The 14,714-nt window shown below is 53.1% G+C and overlaps 1 protein-coding gene across 2 annotated transcripts; it reads right to left on the bottom strand.

Moving 5' to 3' along the window:
* Positions 1–327: 327 nt before the first annotated feature.
* GGT6 (gamma-glutamyltransferase 6) lies at positions 328–3,440 on the bottom strand. 2 transcript variants are annotated; one of them, XM_069542776.1, is made up of 4 exons: positions 3,037–3,440; positions 2,273–2,475; positions 2,070–2,183; positions 328–1,764 (listed from the first exon to the last, which is right to left on the bottom strand). In XM_069542776.1, the coding sequence occupies exons 1-4, from the start codon at positions 3,168–3,170 to the stop codon at positions 743–745; spliced, it is 1,473 nt and encodes a 490-aa protein (XP_069398877.1). In that variant the 5' UTR covers positions 3,171–3,440; the 3' UTR covers positions 328–742. The 2 variants fall into 2 exon arrangements, with proteins under 2 accessions (XP_069398877.1, XP_069398878.1); XM_069542777.1 differs by having other exon boundaries at positions 944–1,173; positions 2,066–2,183; positions 3,037–3,245.
* Positions 3,441–14,714: the final 11,274 nt, after the last annotated feature.

A 14,714-nucleotide genomic window follows, 5' to 3' on the forward strand; every position in this document is an offset into this window, starting at 1 on the left:
CCCAGCCCTCTTGGAGGTGGGGAGGTGAGGGCCAACCCGGCCTTGAAACCGCACATCCAGCTCCAGCCCCCTTTGTTCCCCCTTGGGACACCTCCTCCTCACCATCTCAAACCCCTTCCTTGCTCTATCAGTTTCAGAAAGTGAGAACTGGTTTACCTTGTATGTGTGCTGCCCTGGGAGGCAGGGGAGTAGAGCAGGGAGGAGCAGAAAGACACTAGCCTGGCTCTGCATCCCTGGGTGGCAGTCTCCTGTGTTCCCTGTGGCTGGAGCCCAGACGCCTCAAAGGCTGATGTGAAATTAACCAAGAAGCGAGAGTAGCACATGGCATCCAGGAGACTTGATCTTTATTTTGTTTCCAGCCTGGCCGAGGGAGATCAGTGGAGTGTGGCCTGGAGGGGAGCACGGAGGTTCCGGCATGGCCCCAGGATCTGCCTGCTCTGCCCAGAGCCTCGGCAGGGGTATGGCTTTCTTCCATCTGTGCTTCCCAGAGCTGGATCGGAACTCAAGGCTGTCCCCAGGTTCCTGGTGTTCTTTCCTCATTATCCTCAGATTCTTTAGCTAAAGAAAGAGCCGAACTCAAGTCCAGACAACAGATCAGGCCAGAAGTGAGCCAGCGTTGGGCACATAATGGACGCACGCTCTTTATGCACACCATTGCTGCTGGGCTCTCTGCCCCTGCCTCCATGGGGCAGACCCCTGAGACCCCCTACTCCTGTCCACCCTTGCCAGACACTGCCCCACCTTAAAACCCCTGGAAGGGGCAGCAGCCACTGGGGACACTGGAGACATGGGCGTGCTCTGTGTGGGCTGCCACCTGGAGCAGGGTCCCCTGGCCACAAGCTCTGGGGCTCTCTGTTGGTCCTTGCTGGTCTGGGGTTTGGGGCCTGGCCAGGTGGCTGAGCAGAGCGTGAGTCATGACTGTGGCAGCTGCAGGGGTCCCTGAAGCCACCAGCCCCAACACATCGACCTCTGTGTCATCTGAGATGCCACGAAAGATGAGGGGACAGGCCCAGGTGCCAGCTGCAGACTCAGCCACCAGGTTGCTGAGTAGAACCCCGGTGCTTGGGGACAGGTGTCCAGAGCCAAAGGAGCTGTTGAGCGAGGAGGTGAGAAGGAGGACGGAGCCGCCGCTGTCCACGGTGGCCAGGACACTGCTCCTGGGGGCTGCAGCAGCTTGCAGGAGTGCTGGGCAGGGTGCAGGGCTGGGCCCTGTGGACTGTAGAGATGCTTCCAGCAGCTCCAGCAGTTCTGGGCCAGCTGAGGGGCTGGGGGTGGTGAACAGGATGCCCTGGGGCACAGGTAGCTGCAGGGCTGGCTCCAAGGTGGGCCTGGGCCCGACTGAGGGGCCCTCCAACCCCAGGTCTTCGGCCAGCAGACTCAGCAGGGCATCCCCGGAGAGGTCTGGAGTGGGGGCCAGTGAGGCCTTGTGGAGCACAGCTGCCAGCTTGGTGTTGGTGACTCGTGTCCCGGGGCCCAGGGGTGTCCCGTTAGCATGGCAAAGTAGTGGACAGAGGCCCTTGGTGTCCTGGGCTGCCAGGGCGCTGGCCAGGGATGTGTCCACCAGAAAGCCCTTTTGAGCCAGTGAGATGGGGCCCACCAGCAGGTGTGGCCAGGGCAGGCGGCCGAAGTGAGTGTGCAGCATGTGCAGGGCGGGCAGAGCCGCGGGCAGCCCCAGGCCGGGGGCCAGGGTCTGGGCTGGGCCCGATGTCAAGGCAGTGGAGTTGCCCGAGGAGCTATTGTGGAAGAGGCCCCAGTACATGGCACCTGGGAGGAGACAAAGGGGCCACACAGGGGTCAGGGGCACTCGGTAGTCCCAGGTGGAGGTCAATGACTTAGCCTGGGGTTAGTGGTTACTGACCAGGCCTGGAGATGGGGATTAATAACCAGGCCTGGGGTCAAGATCACACTGATCTGGGATCAAAGGTCACAGCCTAGGGGTGGGGCTACTGCCCAAGTCTTAGGTCCTGCTCACCAGCCAGCCCTGAGGTCAGGGCTGCTGACTGCCCGAGTTCCAGGTCACTGCTGAGGCCCAGGGTTGGGGTCGCTGTCTGGGGTTGTGGGTTACTGACCTAGCCCTGTGGCGTGAGGATGGACCACTGCCAGACACAAGGCTGCTCCAACTCCAGCATCCACGATGTTGCCCCCGGCAACAAACAGCTCTCGACCCAGGCGGGAGCACTCAGCTGCAGTGAGAAAGGGGACTGTCTTGAGGTGGGGAGCTGGGACCAGTAACCCTGCCCCCTTCTTCCCCTGAGCTACTCCTAGCACTGACCTGCTGGGCTGATGATGGCGCTGTGGTGGTACATGCCAGGCCTGTGGGAGTGCCCGCTGGCTGGAGCGGCCCCAGAGCCCAAGGTTCCCGGAGAGGCACCACTGCTGCAGAGCTGCCTCATGGCCAGGGAGAAGCTGATGGCCAGCAACAGCAGGGCAGCCACCAGTTGGGCCCAGGCCCCGGGCAGATGGCCAGCCTTGTTCCTGCAGAGAGCGATGTCCTAAGCCAGGGCCAGGCAGGAGGACATCCACGAACCCCTGGAGAACCCAGGGACTAATTCCCAAAAGGTGTGGTCATGCTTGCAGGAGGAGAAGTTTGCCAAGGAGAAAGGGTCTCCTGGCAGAAGACACAGCCTTGTGAATGGAGACGTGGAGACAGGAAGGAGCTTGGGGAGGGTCTCTGGAGAAGAGGGGGTTGCACAGGTAGGGTCCAGCCAGTCCGGAGGGATGCCTAGCGGGGCTTGGCAGGCTCCAGGAGCCGGGCCTGGCCAGGTGTAGCCAGAACCAACCCGCCCAGCAGGTGCCTCCTGCACCAGGGGGTGGGGGCTGGGAGCCTTTGGCAGAGCAGCCGGCGGGGCTGACTTAGTACAAATGTCCCTTCGGTCCCACAGACCTTGGATTGACTGGCACTGGCCAGGCTTGGGGCTGAAGCTGGTGGGGGGGGTGGGGTGGTCCCTGCCTTCAACCAGAAGGTTCCTGGGGCTGGGAGGGACTTGCCAGCCTTAGGCCTGAGTCACTGAGTGCCCAGACCCCTCCCTGACTCACCCAGAGGAGTCGTGGGGCCTGGAGGCATCCGGAATGAGCTGCTCCGAAATCTCCTCCTCTTCCTCCTCGGACTCCAAGCTTGGCTCCCAGACCTGCAGCTTCTGGTAGAGCACAGGCCCTGCTTCGGGTTCCATGGTTCCACGGTGCCTGCCCTCCTGCCTGCCTGTCTTCCAGGCTGAGTCTCAGGAGGCTCTGCCCGGGCTGGTGGGTGGGAGGTGGAGGAGCCCTGGGGAAGGGTGGTGTGGAATCTAGAACAGGTCTGGGCAGGGCACGGGGCCAGGGAGGCTGTGTGTGAACCTGCCCCATTAAGGCACAGGGCCTGAGGGGCTCTCGTGGCAGGGGACCTGGTTTAGGGGATGCAGGGGAGGAGGAGCCTGGTCCTGGGGCCACAGGCCCTGAGACCCAGGACATCTGTGGGCCCCTCCCTTTAGGAGGAAAGAAAGTGAAAGTCACTCAGTCATGTCCGACTCTGTGACCTCATGGACTATACAGTCCATGGAATTCTCCAGGCCAGAGAATACTGGACTGGGTAGCTGTTCCCTTCTCCAGGGGATCTTCCTGACCCAGGGATTGACCCCAGGCTTCCTGCATTGCAGGTAGATTCTTTACCAGCTGAGCCACTGGGGAAGCCCCCCTTTAGGGGCTACAGCCTCTAAATCTCTCCTGTTCAGGCTCTAATCTAGGAACAGGGGAAAAAGAGGACGGCAGTACATTGAATTTGATCAGGGCTCAGCATGTGGCTAGATTCCGGTATAGGGGGGTGTCTGGTCTCTGTCTGGGGTCAAGGCTCAGCCTGAGGCCACTCCAGGGATCTGGGCTTCCCTATTTGGGGAAGCAACTTGGGTGGTGAAGGTATCAATACCTCTCTGGGCCTGTCATGAACATCTTGTCCAGCAGGTGGCGCCATAGACCTCTTGGGGAGCCCCTGCCTGGAAACCAGGTGTCCCAGACTCCTTCACTCTGGGGTTCACGTTAAGGAGCTGTTTTCTGGCAAAGCTGTAACTCCAGAGAGTGCTACAGTCTCATTCCTTTTCCAGTCATCTCTCTCCTAACCACGCTCGACTACGAGGGCCTCAAACCCCAAACCATCTGCCACACACTCTCAGCAGACTACCTGTCCTTCTTCACATAACAAATCAAAGCTGACACACAAAGACACCCCCCACCCCCATATCAACCCCCAACTACAAACCCACCTTCACACGGCTCCCGTCGAAAAGCCGATCTCTGCCTCTGGTTCCGGCCCCGAGCCCTCCCACTCCCTGCCTCTTGCCTCCCCCGGGAGCTCACTCTCTCACTGACCCCTTCTCTCCTGTAGTTTCACGTCTTCTCTACGGGTTCCTTCTCAGCATTTAAACAGGGTCCAGTCTCCAGAAATTCCCTTTGCTAGGTATGTGCCCAACAGTCACGTACTAGAATGTTCGTAAGTGCACGAATTGGAACAGTCCCATATTCGAAAGCTCACACATCCATTATCAGGAGAGTGAGTGGTGTGGTACATGGGGAGTACTCTGCAGTGGTGAGAATGAGGGCTCTGCAGTTGTATGCGATCACATAGATGGATCTTATGGGCACACGAGGACTGGAAGAAGCCAAAGCAGAAAGAGCACATCATATTTGTTTCTGGCGTGGCGGTTTAAAGACCCTTTGCGGGGTGGGGGGGTGTGTGTGTGGGGGGGGGTTGGGGGAGGAGGTTGCCTGTCCACCTTGTCTTTTGGGCTTCCCTGGTGGCTCAGCTGGTAAAGAATCCGCCTGCAATGCAGAAGACCTGGGTTTGATCCCTGGGTTGGGAAGATCCCCTGGAGAAGGGACCAGCTAACCACTCCAGTATTCTGGCCTGGAGAATTCCATGGACTGTATAGTCTATGGGGTCGAAAAGAGTTGGACACGACTAAGCAATTTTCATGTGTAAATTACAAGAACAGGTGAAACCAGCCTCTGCCATTACCAGTCAGCAGGAGGAGGCAGAGGGGCGTCTGGAATGCTTGGTGATACTGTTTCTCCGTCTGAGGTTGGTTACCTGGGTTCCTGACGGTGAAAGTGTATCTAGCTATACATGTGACGTGCACTTTTCTGGAGGTATATTGCATTCCAATAAAAAGCTTTGAGAAAGCTTATCTTCTACACTAGAATCACAGCCACAGAAATCATCTTTTCATCTCATCTGACTCTCCAGCCACTCCTCTTTCCCTCAGACTCTTCACAAGCAGGTGGAGTGGTTCTCTAACTGGTGTGTTCGGAGTTAACGCTTCCCAGGTAGTGCTAGAGGTGAAGAACCTGCCTGCCAATGCAGGAGATGTAAGAGACGAGAGTTCGATCCCTGGGTTGGGAAGATCCCCTGGAGGAGGGCATAGCTACTCACTGCAGGATTCTTGTCTGCAGAATCCCATGGACAGAGGAGCCTGGTGGGCTATAGTCCATGGTGTCGCAGAGTCAGACATGACTGAAGAGACTTAGTACGCACGGACAGGGGTTTGTTAAATCCTGATTGCCCGGCTCCATTCCCAGAAGTTCTGATTTTGTAGGTCTGAGGTAGGGACCAGAAATTTGCCTTCTGAACTCCCAGGTGATGCTGCCACCGCCAGTCCTGAAATGAGCACCGATCTACAAAAAATATACACCTGCTGTCGCCTCTTCCTTGCCTATCTACCCACCACCACCACCCTGCCACCCACTACAAGCTGGTTTCCACCCTCAACCTGCCAGAGAAACCTTCCGTTTCTAGGTTTTGTGATTTCTTGGACCAATAACCCATCAACCAGCTGGACATACCATCATAGGGTGGCCAACTTTTTATTTTGCCAAGGGTTGAGTGAGGGGGTCATGATTACGATCTGAGCTCGTTTTATAAAATAATTTCACTTCCTGTTAATACAATGTGGGAAGGTTGTAAGGTCAGAATGAAAGTCGGTCCTTCCTTCCTAAGGGAAGGCAGCTGGGAACCCTGAGTATCTACTGCCCCGTCCTCAGCCTGGCCTCTGGGCTGCTGGCACTGGCTCCCTTCACCCAGCTGACACTCTTTGGTGCCTGTCCAGCCAATCTTCCTCTGTCCTTAGACTATGCCCTGGCAAACTCTCTGGGACCAAGACCTCCACTGACTGGGTCTGGGGGACCTTTCCTGGGTGGTCTTTATCACTCCCACAGCTCTGGGCCTGGACAGCACTGCCCAGACCCCCAGAGATGCTTATTAGCTAAGCGTCAAGTAGATGCCAGACAGGCTCTGGGGATGAATGGTGGTCAGGCCAATGGGCAAATGGTGCCAATCATTTCCCTGGGAGTTGGGAGTGGAACCAGCTTTTGGAAACCAGGGTTTGGTCCAGTTTCTGCCACTGACTTGCTATGTGACTGCAGGCAAGGTGTCTTGACTCTATTTCTGTAAATAGGATCCTCTGTGGGTCTGTCCTCCCAGGATTGTCGTGAGGGTTTGACAAGGAAGTACGTTTAAAGCATTTAGGCCAGTGCCTGGTACCCAGTAGACTTCAGTTCCTAGGACTTCTCTGGTGATCCAGTGGTTAAGACTTCGCCACCCAATGCAGGGGGCATAGGTCCAACCCCTGGTTGGGGAACTAAGATCCCAGATGTGGTGCAGCAAGGCCAGAAAATTAAAACAAAAACATGAGTCCCTTCCTCTCTGTTCTATGGGCCTCTGTTGGGCTGTAGTCTGCCAATCTGCAAGCCTCATAATTGCCCAGCCATGAGACCAAAGAGAGAACCAAGACGGCAACAGAAACATCAGTGATTTACTGGGTAGGGAATCTTATAAGTCCAAAGCAAAGTCCTGGAGCGGCACCCCACCGTGGACACCAGATGGGAGGCAGAACACGGCAACAGTCTGCAATACTCAAGCAAGAAGGTGGCTACCATTTATAGGGGGAACTGACGTCAGGTTGGCTCACCAGTTAACCAGGGAAATCAGTGGCTGGGGCAGGGGGCAAGAACGTTATGATTAAGAGGACTGGATAGTCATGTGAGTATGGTGTAGGTGAGGCAGAGACCAGACAAGCAGAGGATGTGTGGAGAGCAAGAGAAGAGTCTTCTTGAGTGGCCGGACCATTGAGGCCACCATCAATATATAATGCTGAAATGCTATGGATAAGCTTTACTTCTTCAACTATTCATACACACATGCACACACACACACATACCGGATGCCTTGAAGTGTGAAGTGTAGGACTATAGAGTCCCTCATGCCTTCATCATTTATTTTTTAAATTAAAGTACAGATGACTTACAATATTATATCAGTTTCAGGTGTACCACACAGGGATTCAATATTTTTAGTCATACTGCATTTAAAGTTATTGCAATGCCTATATTGACGACTTCATTCTCTTATCCTAATAGTTCTCAACTTCATCCTAACAGTTCTATGCATTAGAATCATCTGTAAGCTTAAAAATAATACCCAGGCAGGCCAATTAAATCAAAATCTTTAGGTTGGAGATTCATCAGTTTTTAAAAGCTTGCCAGGTGTTTTTAAAAGCCTTCCAGGTGTTTTCAATGTACAGCCAAGGTTGAGAACCTCTGTCTGATCTAGCCTGCTAGTTCAGGGATTTCTGCAACTAGAAAAATGTCCAGTGATTAACAGAAATATGTATCCCAATGTGCTAATCCCTTCCCGTCCCCAGTCCCACATCAATGGAGTCAGCATCCCTGGAAGTGAGCTCGTCATCAGGATAGTTTTTCAGGCTCCCCAGGTGGGCTTTCCTGGTGGTCCAGTGGTTGCATGTCCACCTTGCAATGACGGGGACTGCGGTTCCCTTCCTGTTTGGGGAAGATCCCACATGCCGTGGAGCAACTAGGCCCTGAGTGTCAAAACCACTGAAGCCTGCATGCTCTCCGGCCCGTGAGCCACAACTACTGAAGCCCTGAAGCCTGTGTGCCTAGAGCTCTTGCGACAAAAGCCGCCTCAATGAGAAGCCTGAGCACTGCAACCAGAGCGCAGCCCCAGCTGGCCGGAACTAGGGAAAGCCTGCACGCGGCAACAAAGACCCAGTGCAGACGGAACCTGGTTAAATGAACGAGAATTTTAAGAGATTCTTCAAAAAAAAAAAAAGCTCCCTAGTAGAGTCTAATGGGTGGTCAGATTTGAGAACTGCTTCCTCTACTAATAGGTGCATTTATCAGGCGCTCACTGGGTGCCTCTTCTGCTGAGGGCGGGCAGTGAGGAGCCTGCAAACAGCCAAAGGTGGGTTGTCCTCCAGCACTCCTGGCTGCTCCTACAAAAGGGGCAATGAAGGATATGGGCCCAACAGCCAGCTTTTTTCCAGTCCCTTCTAGCTGACTTTCCTGCTCACCGTCTCTGGCTCAGATCTGCCGTGAGTGTGCATACTCACCCATGCATGACCTTATAATTGGACCCTGGGACATACTGAGATTCGACTCTAATTATAAACTTGGAGGCAATGAAGTGTGGTAGGGGGGAAAGAATTGGCTTTTCCTTGCAAAATGACTGTGATATAATCAGAGTATTGGTATTTAAAAAATTAAAAAAATCAGCCCAAGTGATTCTAGCTGCAGATAGCACCAGAAAAGGGCTTTTGAGCAAGTCGGGAACAGCCTCAATACCCGGTGTGCATGTGCCCCGTCACATCCCACTCTGTGACCCGTGGACTGCAGCCGCCAGGCTCCTCTGTCCATGGGATCCTCCGGGCAAGAATACTGGAGTGGGTTGCCATTTCCTACTCCAGGGGATCTTCCCGACCCAGGGATCAAACCTGCGTGTCCTGCGTCTCCTGCATTGTCAGATGGATTCTTTACCACTGGGCCCCCCAGAGGAGGCAATATTAGAATGGGTGAGCCTAGCCCACTTGTGTGCCCCTTTCCATAGAGGAAAAGTTCGTCTTAGAGCCAGAAATCGAATTGGGGAACTTCAGCTCCAGTAAGAAGTCATTACGTGGTCAGTGTCTTTTCTGAATATTTCTAATCAGAAGGCCTGAGTCAGGAAGCACCTCTGTTGTCCCCTTCCTGGCAGCATCTAGTTCTGTAATTAACTAGATTAAACTGCTTTAATCTCTGTAAAGTGTTCTAGTTGCCTGTGGGTGCCAGTCCTCTGCTGCTGAGAGCCTCATTCATCTTTGATGTTACTTCCGGTAGTGGGTCTGTCAAGCGTTAGGCTGCCTTCTCTCTCTACCGCTTCTTCCTAATGGCACCCAGATTTTTCCTACTGGAGAATTATTCCTCCCCACCCCCATGATGTGTGGATGTGTGTTGATCGAGGAAAAAACCCAGGACCACTAGATGGTAGTAGCACACAACGAGCTGTATGAGAGTGACTCCAGGACGGGCTTGCAGTCAGGGCAGGCTCCCCACGGTGGGAGCCCTCCTGGGGCCGCCCCCTGGAAAGGAAGAGGGCAAGGGGCTTCCCCAGGGAGAAGGGACTATGAGGGGGCGTTTACGTGTCTAGATGAGTCCCTGGATCAGAGAATTCCAGAGAGCAGCGGTGGCGCTGGGGCCTTTTGCACCCCTGGGGTTTGTCTTACCTATGAACGGTAGATGTTGGGTGCAGTTTTACAGGGTGCGTCAATCAGGCAGGTGCTAAGGGGCTTGAAAATATGGTTAGGGTTATAACTAAAGCACCTGAGTGTGTATAAATTTGAGTCTGGCTCCGGGCTGGATGGGAGTGGTAGCTTTCGAGCTAACAGATCCCAGCCTGCTGTGAAGTCAACACCATAGAGGCCAAAACACAACACAAGGGCATCTATAGCATAAAGAAGCTACCGCAAAGCAGGAGACCCCCTGCAGTGCTGGAGACCTGGGTCCAATCCCTGGGTTGGGACGATCCCCTGGAGAAGGAAATGGCAATCCCCTCCAGTGTTCTCGCCTGGAGAATCCCATGGGCAGAGGAACCTGGCGGGCTACAGTCCATGGGGCCTCAAGAGTCGGTCACAACTTAGTGGCCGAACTGCCGTAGCCTTTTTATATGACAACCTAATAATATCAAGTGACTGCCTCCCCCGTCTCTCTCTCACTCTAGGAGGGGAGCAAGCAGATCTTTCCTCAACCCACCCTGCTGGTAATATAGTCAAGGCTATATTTTCTGGGGTTAACAGTTGAGAGAGACACACACACAGAGAAACTAAAACCCTGTACTAGCTGAAACTGCCTGGAGCCAAGCGTGGGAGCGCTGCGGGGAGCCCTCTCTTCTTTCTCTTGGTGCAGCAGCTTCTGTTTTCCCTCTCATTGTAAACTGGCTGTTTCCCATCCATGTGAGAGACGGCAGCTGTCACTCACCCTCCAAAGCCTACGTCGCCTCTATTCGAGAGAGCAGCCGGATGGAACTGAAATCTCCCAGTGCCAAGTGCAAATTCCTCAGGGGAGCGGGGCTCACTCCTGACCCACCCAAATGGGCTGGGTGGTGTAAATACGGTGGTTCCAGATGAACCATATAATCAAAGCCATGGTTTTTCCAGCAGCCATGTATGGATTGTTAGAGTTGGACCATAAAGAAGGCTGAGTGCCGAAGAGTTGATGCTTTCGAATTGTGGTGCTAGAGGAGAATCTTGAGAGTCCCTTGGACAGCAAGGAGATCAAACCAGTCAATTCTAAAGGAAATTAACCCAGAATATTCCTTGGAAGGGCTGATGCTGAAGCTCCAATACTTTGGCCACCTGATGAAAAGAGTTGACTCATTGGAAAAGACCCTGACGCTGGGAAAGTTTGAGGGCAGGAGAAGGGGGCGACAAAGGATGAGATGGTTGGATGGTAGTGTCATTGACTCAATGGACATGAGTTTGAGCAAGCTCTTGGAGATAGTGAAGGACAGGAAAGCCTGTTGTTCATGGGGTCGCAAAGAGTCACACACGACTTAGCGACGAACAATGACAATACCACCCAGTACCTAAACCTTTGAGATTTCCCCAGAAGGTTCTGAGAAACATAAGGAAATTTTCAGACAGAGTGATTTACTTCTGCCAAGGACTTAGCTCTCAGAGACCCAGCATGTTTCACCCTACGTTGCTCACAAAATAATAGACCGCAAGGCCTCAAATACAGAGGATTTTACTATGGTATCGGTAGACTGAGACAGGACAGGGTGCGTGCCCTGCTTGAGAAACAAGTGCTACTTGATTTGGCTTGTAACTGATGGGCTAACCTCTGTTGATGTAACGCCTTCCTTTCCTTAATTTTAATTCTCTCAATAACTTTGAGAGACACTAAGTCCCTCCATTAATGAGGCTTCGTACCTAACTGAGATGGTCTACTTCAGTGCCAATCCTGATTTAAGGAATGCAATGAGAAATAAATAGTTCATAAAGACATTGGCTGCTTCTGGGATTTTCAGAACATGCTGAGGCCACAGCTCAACGAGGCTCAAACGAGGCCAGTATCTGGTGCTCCGTGATAATTATGTAATGATGTAATTTATGTGTAAAGGTAAACACAACCGTAGGTATGGATGGGAGTTCATTATTTGGGTCTAGCACGCTGTCCCTTCCTTCCTGGGCTTCAGCTTTCCTGGATGCACAATGACTGAGTTGGACTAGACACTTTTCAAAGTCTGCATTCACGGCTGCAGGGTTTATGACTTCCAAGACACGCTGATTTTTCAAGGACATGGGCCAAGATGAGAGAGATTAACATGGCATCTTACGATGTTGACTGTAGGCTCATGTGGAGAGGCTTCCTTATTTCTGTCCCACCTCTCAGCTTCTTGGTCCTTGAGGCAGAATATATACCAGCAGAGAACAGTGGTTAACAGTGATTTAAAAACTTTTTTTTTTTCTTTAAAGTTGCACCATTCAGCTTATGGGATCTTAGTTCCCTGATCAGGAATCGAACCCATGGCCCCTGCAGGGGAAGCAAGCAGTCCCAACCACTGGATCACCAGGGAAATCCCAATTTTCTTTTCTTAGCACATTCTGAGATAAGCATCTTTGAAAACTCAGCATCTACACTTCTTGACTTCTTTCTCCAATATCCTGTTGAAATTGCCTTTAGCAGAGTGTTATTGGTGGTTGCCTAATTGCCAAATCTGGATGATGCTTTTCCTTTCTTAGCTGACCCTGGAGTGGTTGACCCACTGACCACCTTGAAAGATTCTATTTCTCCCACTTTAGCATCCGTGATGCTATGCTTCCCTGGCTCCCTTCGGCCCCTCGGGTGTTCTCTAAGAGCTCTCCTTGTCGGCCTGGTTCTTCTCTGAACTGGGAAGTGCTGGGGTTTGCGGGGGCTCAGGCCCGGACCACTTCTTTGAGCTCTTCCAGCTCTGATGCCTTCCTTGGTATCCACCACCACCGCCTTTCTCCAGGTGTCTCCCAGCTTCCGGCCACAGCTGGACTTTTCTCTCGACCGCAAGGTCCTCACTCTCAATGTGTGAACTCATCACCTTCCCTCTCCCACCCCCACCCTCCTCCTCCCACATTCCCTCTCAGCAGAAGGTGCCAGGATTCACCCTGCTACTCACGCCAGAAACCAGAGAGCCATCCTCGGCTCCTTCCCCCCGCCCCCTACCCCGTTCTGTATATCCAAAGCAGCCATCAAGCCCCAGAGCTCCCAGACTACCTGGATTCCATCCCTTCTCTGCCTCCTTCTCCAGGGACAGGCTCTGTATGAAGCCCCTGCCCAAGGATTATCTCACCCAATCTCCCATGGGCCCTGGGAGGCAGGTATACTTGGAGACCTTGAGTTGACATCTGTGTGGCTTCGGAACACAAACCCTTAGCCACTGACTTGAATCTGTGGTAAGAACGTAATTTTTTTTCTTTTACTGTTACATGAGCATTAACAATACTACAAATGATTACTAACTAGTCAGAAAACCAACAGCAAACTCACACTCTATTGACATTCATCAGAGAAAATAAAAGCCGGAAACACTTCATGCAGCGGTGCTGGGACAGACTGGGACCTGGGATCCTTTGCTGCAGTGCTTGCACCTGGACACGCCTCTTCTGGAGCAACAAGATACAAAGAAACTGTATGGGACTAAAAATACCTGCGTGCATGTGCAGCTGGGACAAATTCTGGACAAAAGATAAAAAGAGACCAGAAAAAGGAAACCCAAACCCAACTGCCACTTTTGAAGAGCCTGGAGCAAAAGCAGGATACTGAACATGTCCACTGCACACATCACCTCCTAAAGGGTTGGCAAAACACCTGAGCCCCCCCTCCAGCCCACCCTGGGCACACCCCTACCCTCACCCTGCATGAGGAAGTTTGCTGTCCCCTCCACCTTTGGAAGCGAGCTTGTTTGTCTTCGCTCCCCCTGCTGCAGCAGAGACCCCAATAAGGCCTTGCCTGAATTTCTTGTTTGGCCTCTGGGGTCAATTTCTATTGATTGCTGTGTATGCGTGCTCAGTCCTATCCAGCTCCTCGTGACTCCACGGACTGTGAGCCGCTAGGCTCCTCTGTCGATGGGATTTCCCAGGTAAGAAACCTGGAGTGGGCTGCCATTTCCTTCTCCAGGGGATCTTCCTTACCCAGGGATTGAACCCACGTCTCTTTGCACCTACTCCTGCATTGGCAGGCGGGTTCTTTACCAGCTGAGCCACTGGGGATTGATTGGGGAAGGTCAAGAACCCTCGTCTTGTTAGGTCAGTTAGGTAACTGTGCGCCTTCAGGAAGGCCTGCTGGAAAAGCTTACCTCTTTACTTCTCTCCCTCCTTCCCAGACTGACAATCTTGAGACTAGTTTCCTGGGATCTGAACACCTGCCTAGCGCCCTCTAGCTGAAACCAGCTCGCCCTTGCTCGAGGAAGGCAAGAGCACCTGGGGCTTGTTTTTGCTGCCTTGTGCCATAGCACAAATCCCAATAAGCCTTGCTTGAATTTCTCATCAGATCTTCATCAATTTCTATTGTCTAAAGAGCCCAAGGACCCGAGTTGGTAAGACCATGAGCCCAGAAAGCAGCCACCTGGCTCACCCACTCCTCAACCCCTAACTTCCTAAGTGCAGAAGGGCCCCTTGGATCCTAGCCTTCCTCTTCATTTTGTTACTGACACAGGTTCTTGGACTCTTTAACTGATAGAAATCAATGAGGAGCCAGACAAGATATTCAGGCAAAGCTTTACCGGGACTCTGACTCGAACTACAGCAGCAGGGAGTGAAAACAAGCCCCAGGTGTCCTTGCTCCTCCCTGAGGGGGCATGCAGGAGCTAGTTCCTTAAATGGGCCAACAACAGGGGCAGGTCTGTGGGCTGGGTCAGAGGGGTGACTCAGGGGGTCTGCCCAGGCCACTCGGTGGTGCCCCTGTGCAAGGATCACGCTTTTGTTCCCAGCACCTCAGGAATGGCAGTTGGTCTGTGGCCTTCCAGTTTCTTTGTATTCTGTTGCTTGGGGAGATGCTTGTCCAGGTGCAAGCATTCCACTGGAGGGTCTCAGGTCCTAGCCATCAGCTGATCTCAGTTTCAACTGAGCTCGGGCTTAGTTGCCCCTCAGCATATGGGAATCTTAGTTCCTTGACCAGGGATTGAACCCTTGCCTCCTGCATTGGAAGGCAGATTCTTAACCACTGAACCACCTGGAAGAAGGTGGGGGCGGGAGGAAGAGGCCCAGAGAGATGTCCACAGGTGTCAGTAAGTCTGAAGGGGACTCCTCACCCAGGGCCGCGCCACTCCCCTCTCCTCTCAGGTCTGTATGAGCTAAACACGCATCCTGCGGACCAACCAGGGACCTCAGTCAGCAATCACTATCTTATTTTCCAGGGAAAAGGAATCTTGAGAGCCAGGAGAAATATTC

The sequence above is a fragment of the Ovis canadensis genome, chromosome 11 (assembly GCF_042477335.2).
Source record: "Ovis canadensis isolate MfBH-ARS-UI-01 breed Bighorn chromosome 11, ARS-UI_OviCan_v2, whole genome shotgun sequence".
NCBI lineage: Eukaryota > Metazoa > Chordata > Mammalia > Artiodactyla > Bovidae > Ovis > Ovis canadensis.

Bases quoted from the DNA above. Each gene is read 5' to 3' on its own strand.
- GGT6 (XM_069542776.1), bottom strand. From the start codon at position 3,170: ATGGAACCCGAAGCAGGGCCTGTGCTCTACCAGAAGCTGCAGGTCTGG. The intron at 2,476-3,036 runs GTGAGTCAGGGA...CGCTCTCTGCAG, and splicing joins AGGCCCCACGACTCCTCTGG to GAACAAGGCTGGCCATCTGC. The intron at 2,184-2,272 runs GTCAGTGCTAGG...TTCTCACTGCAG, and splicing joins CGCCATCATCAGCCCAGCAG to CTGAGTGCTCCCGCCTGGGT.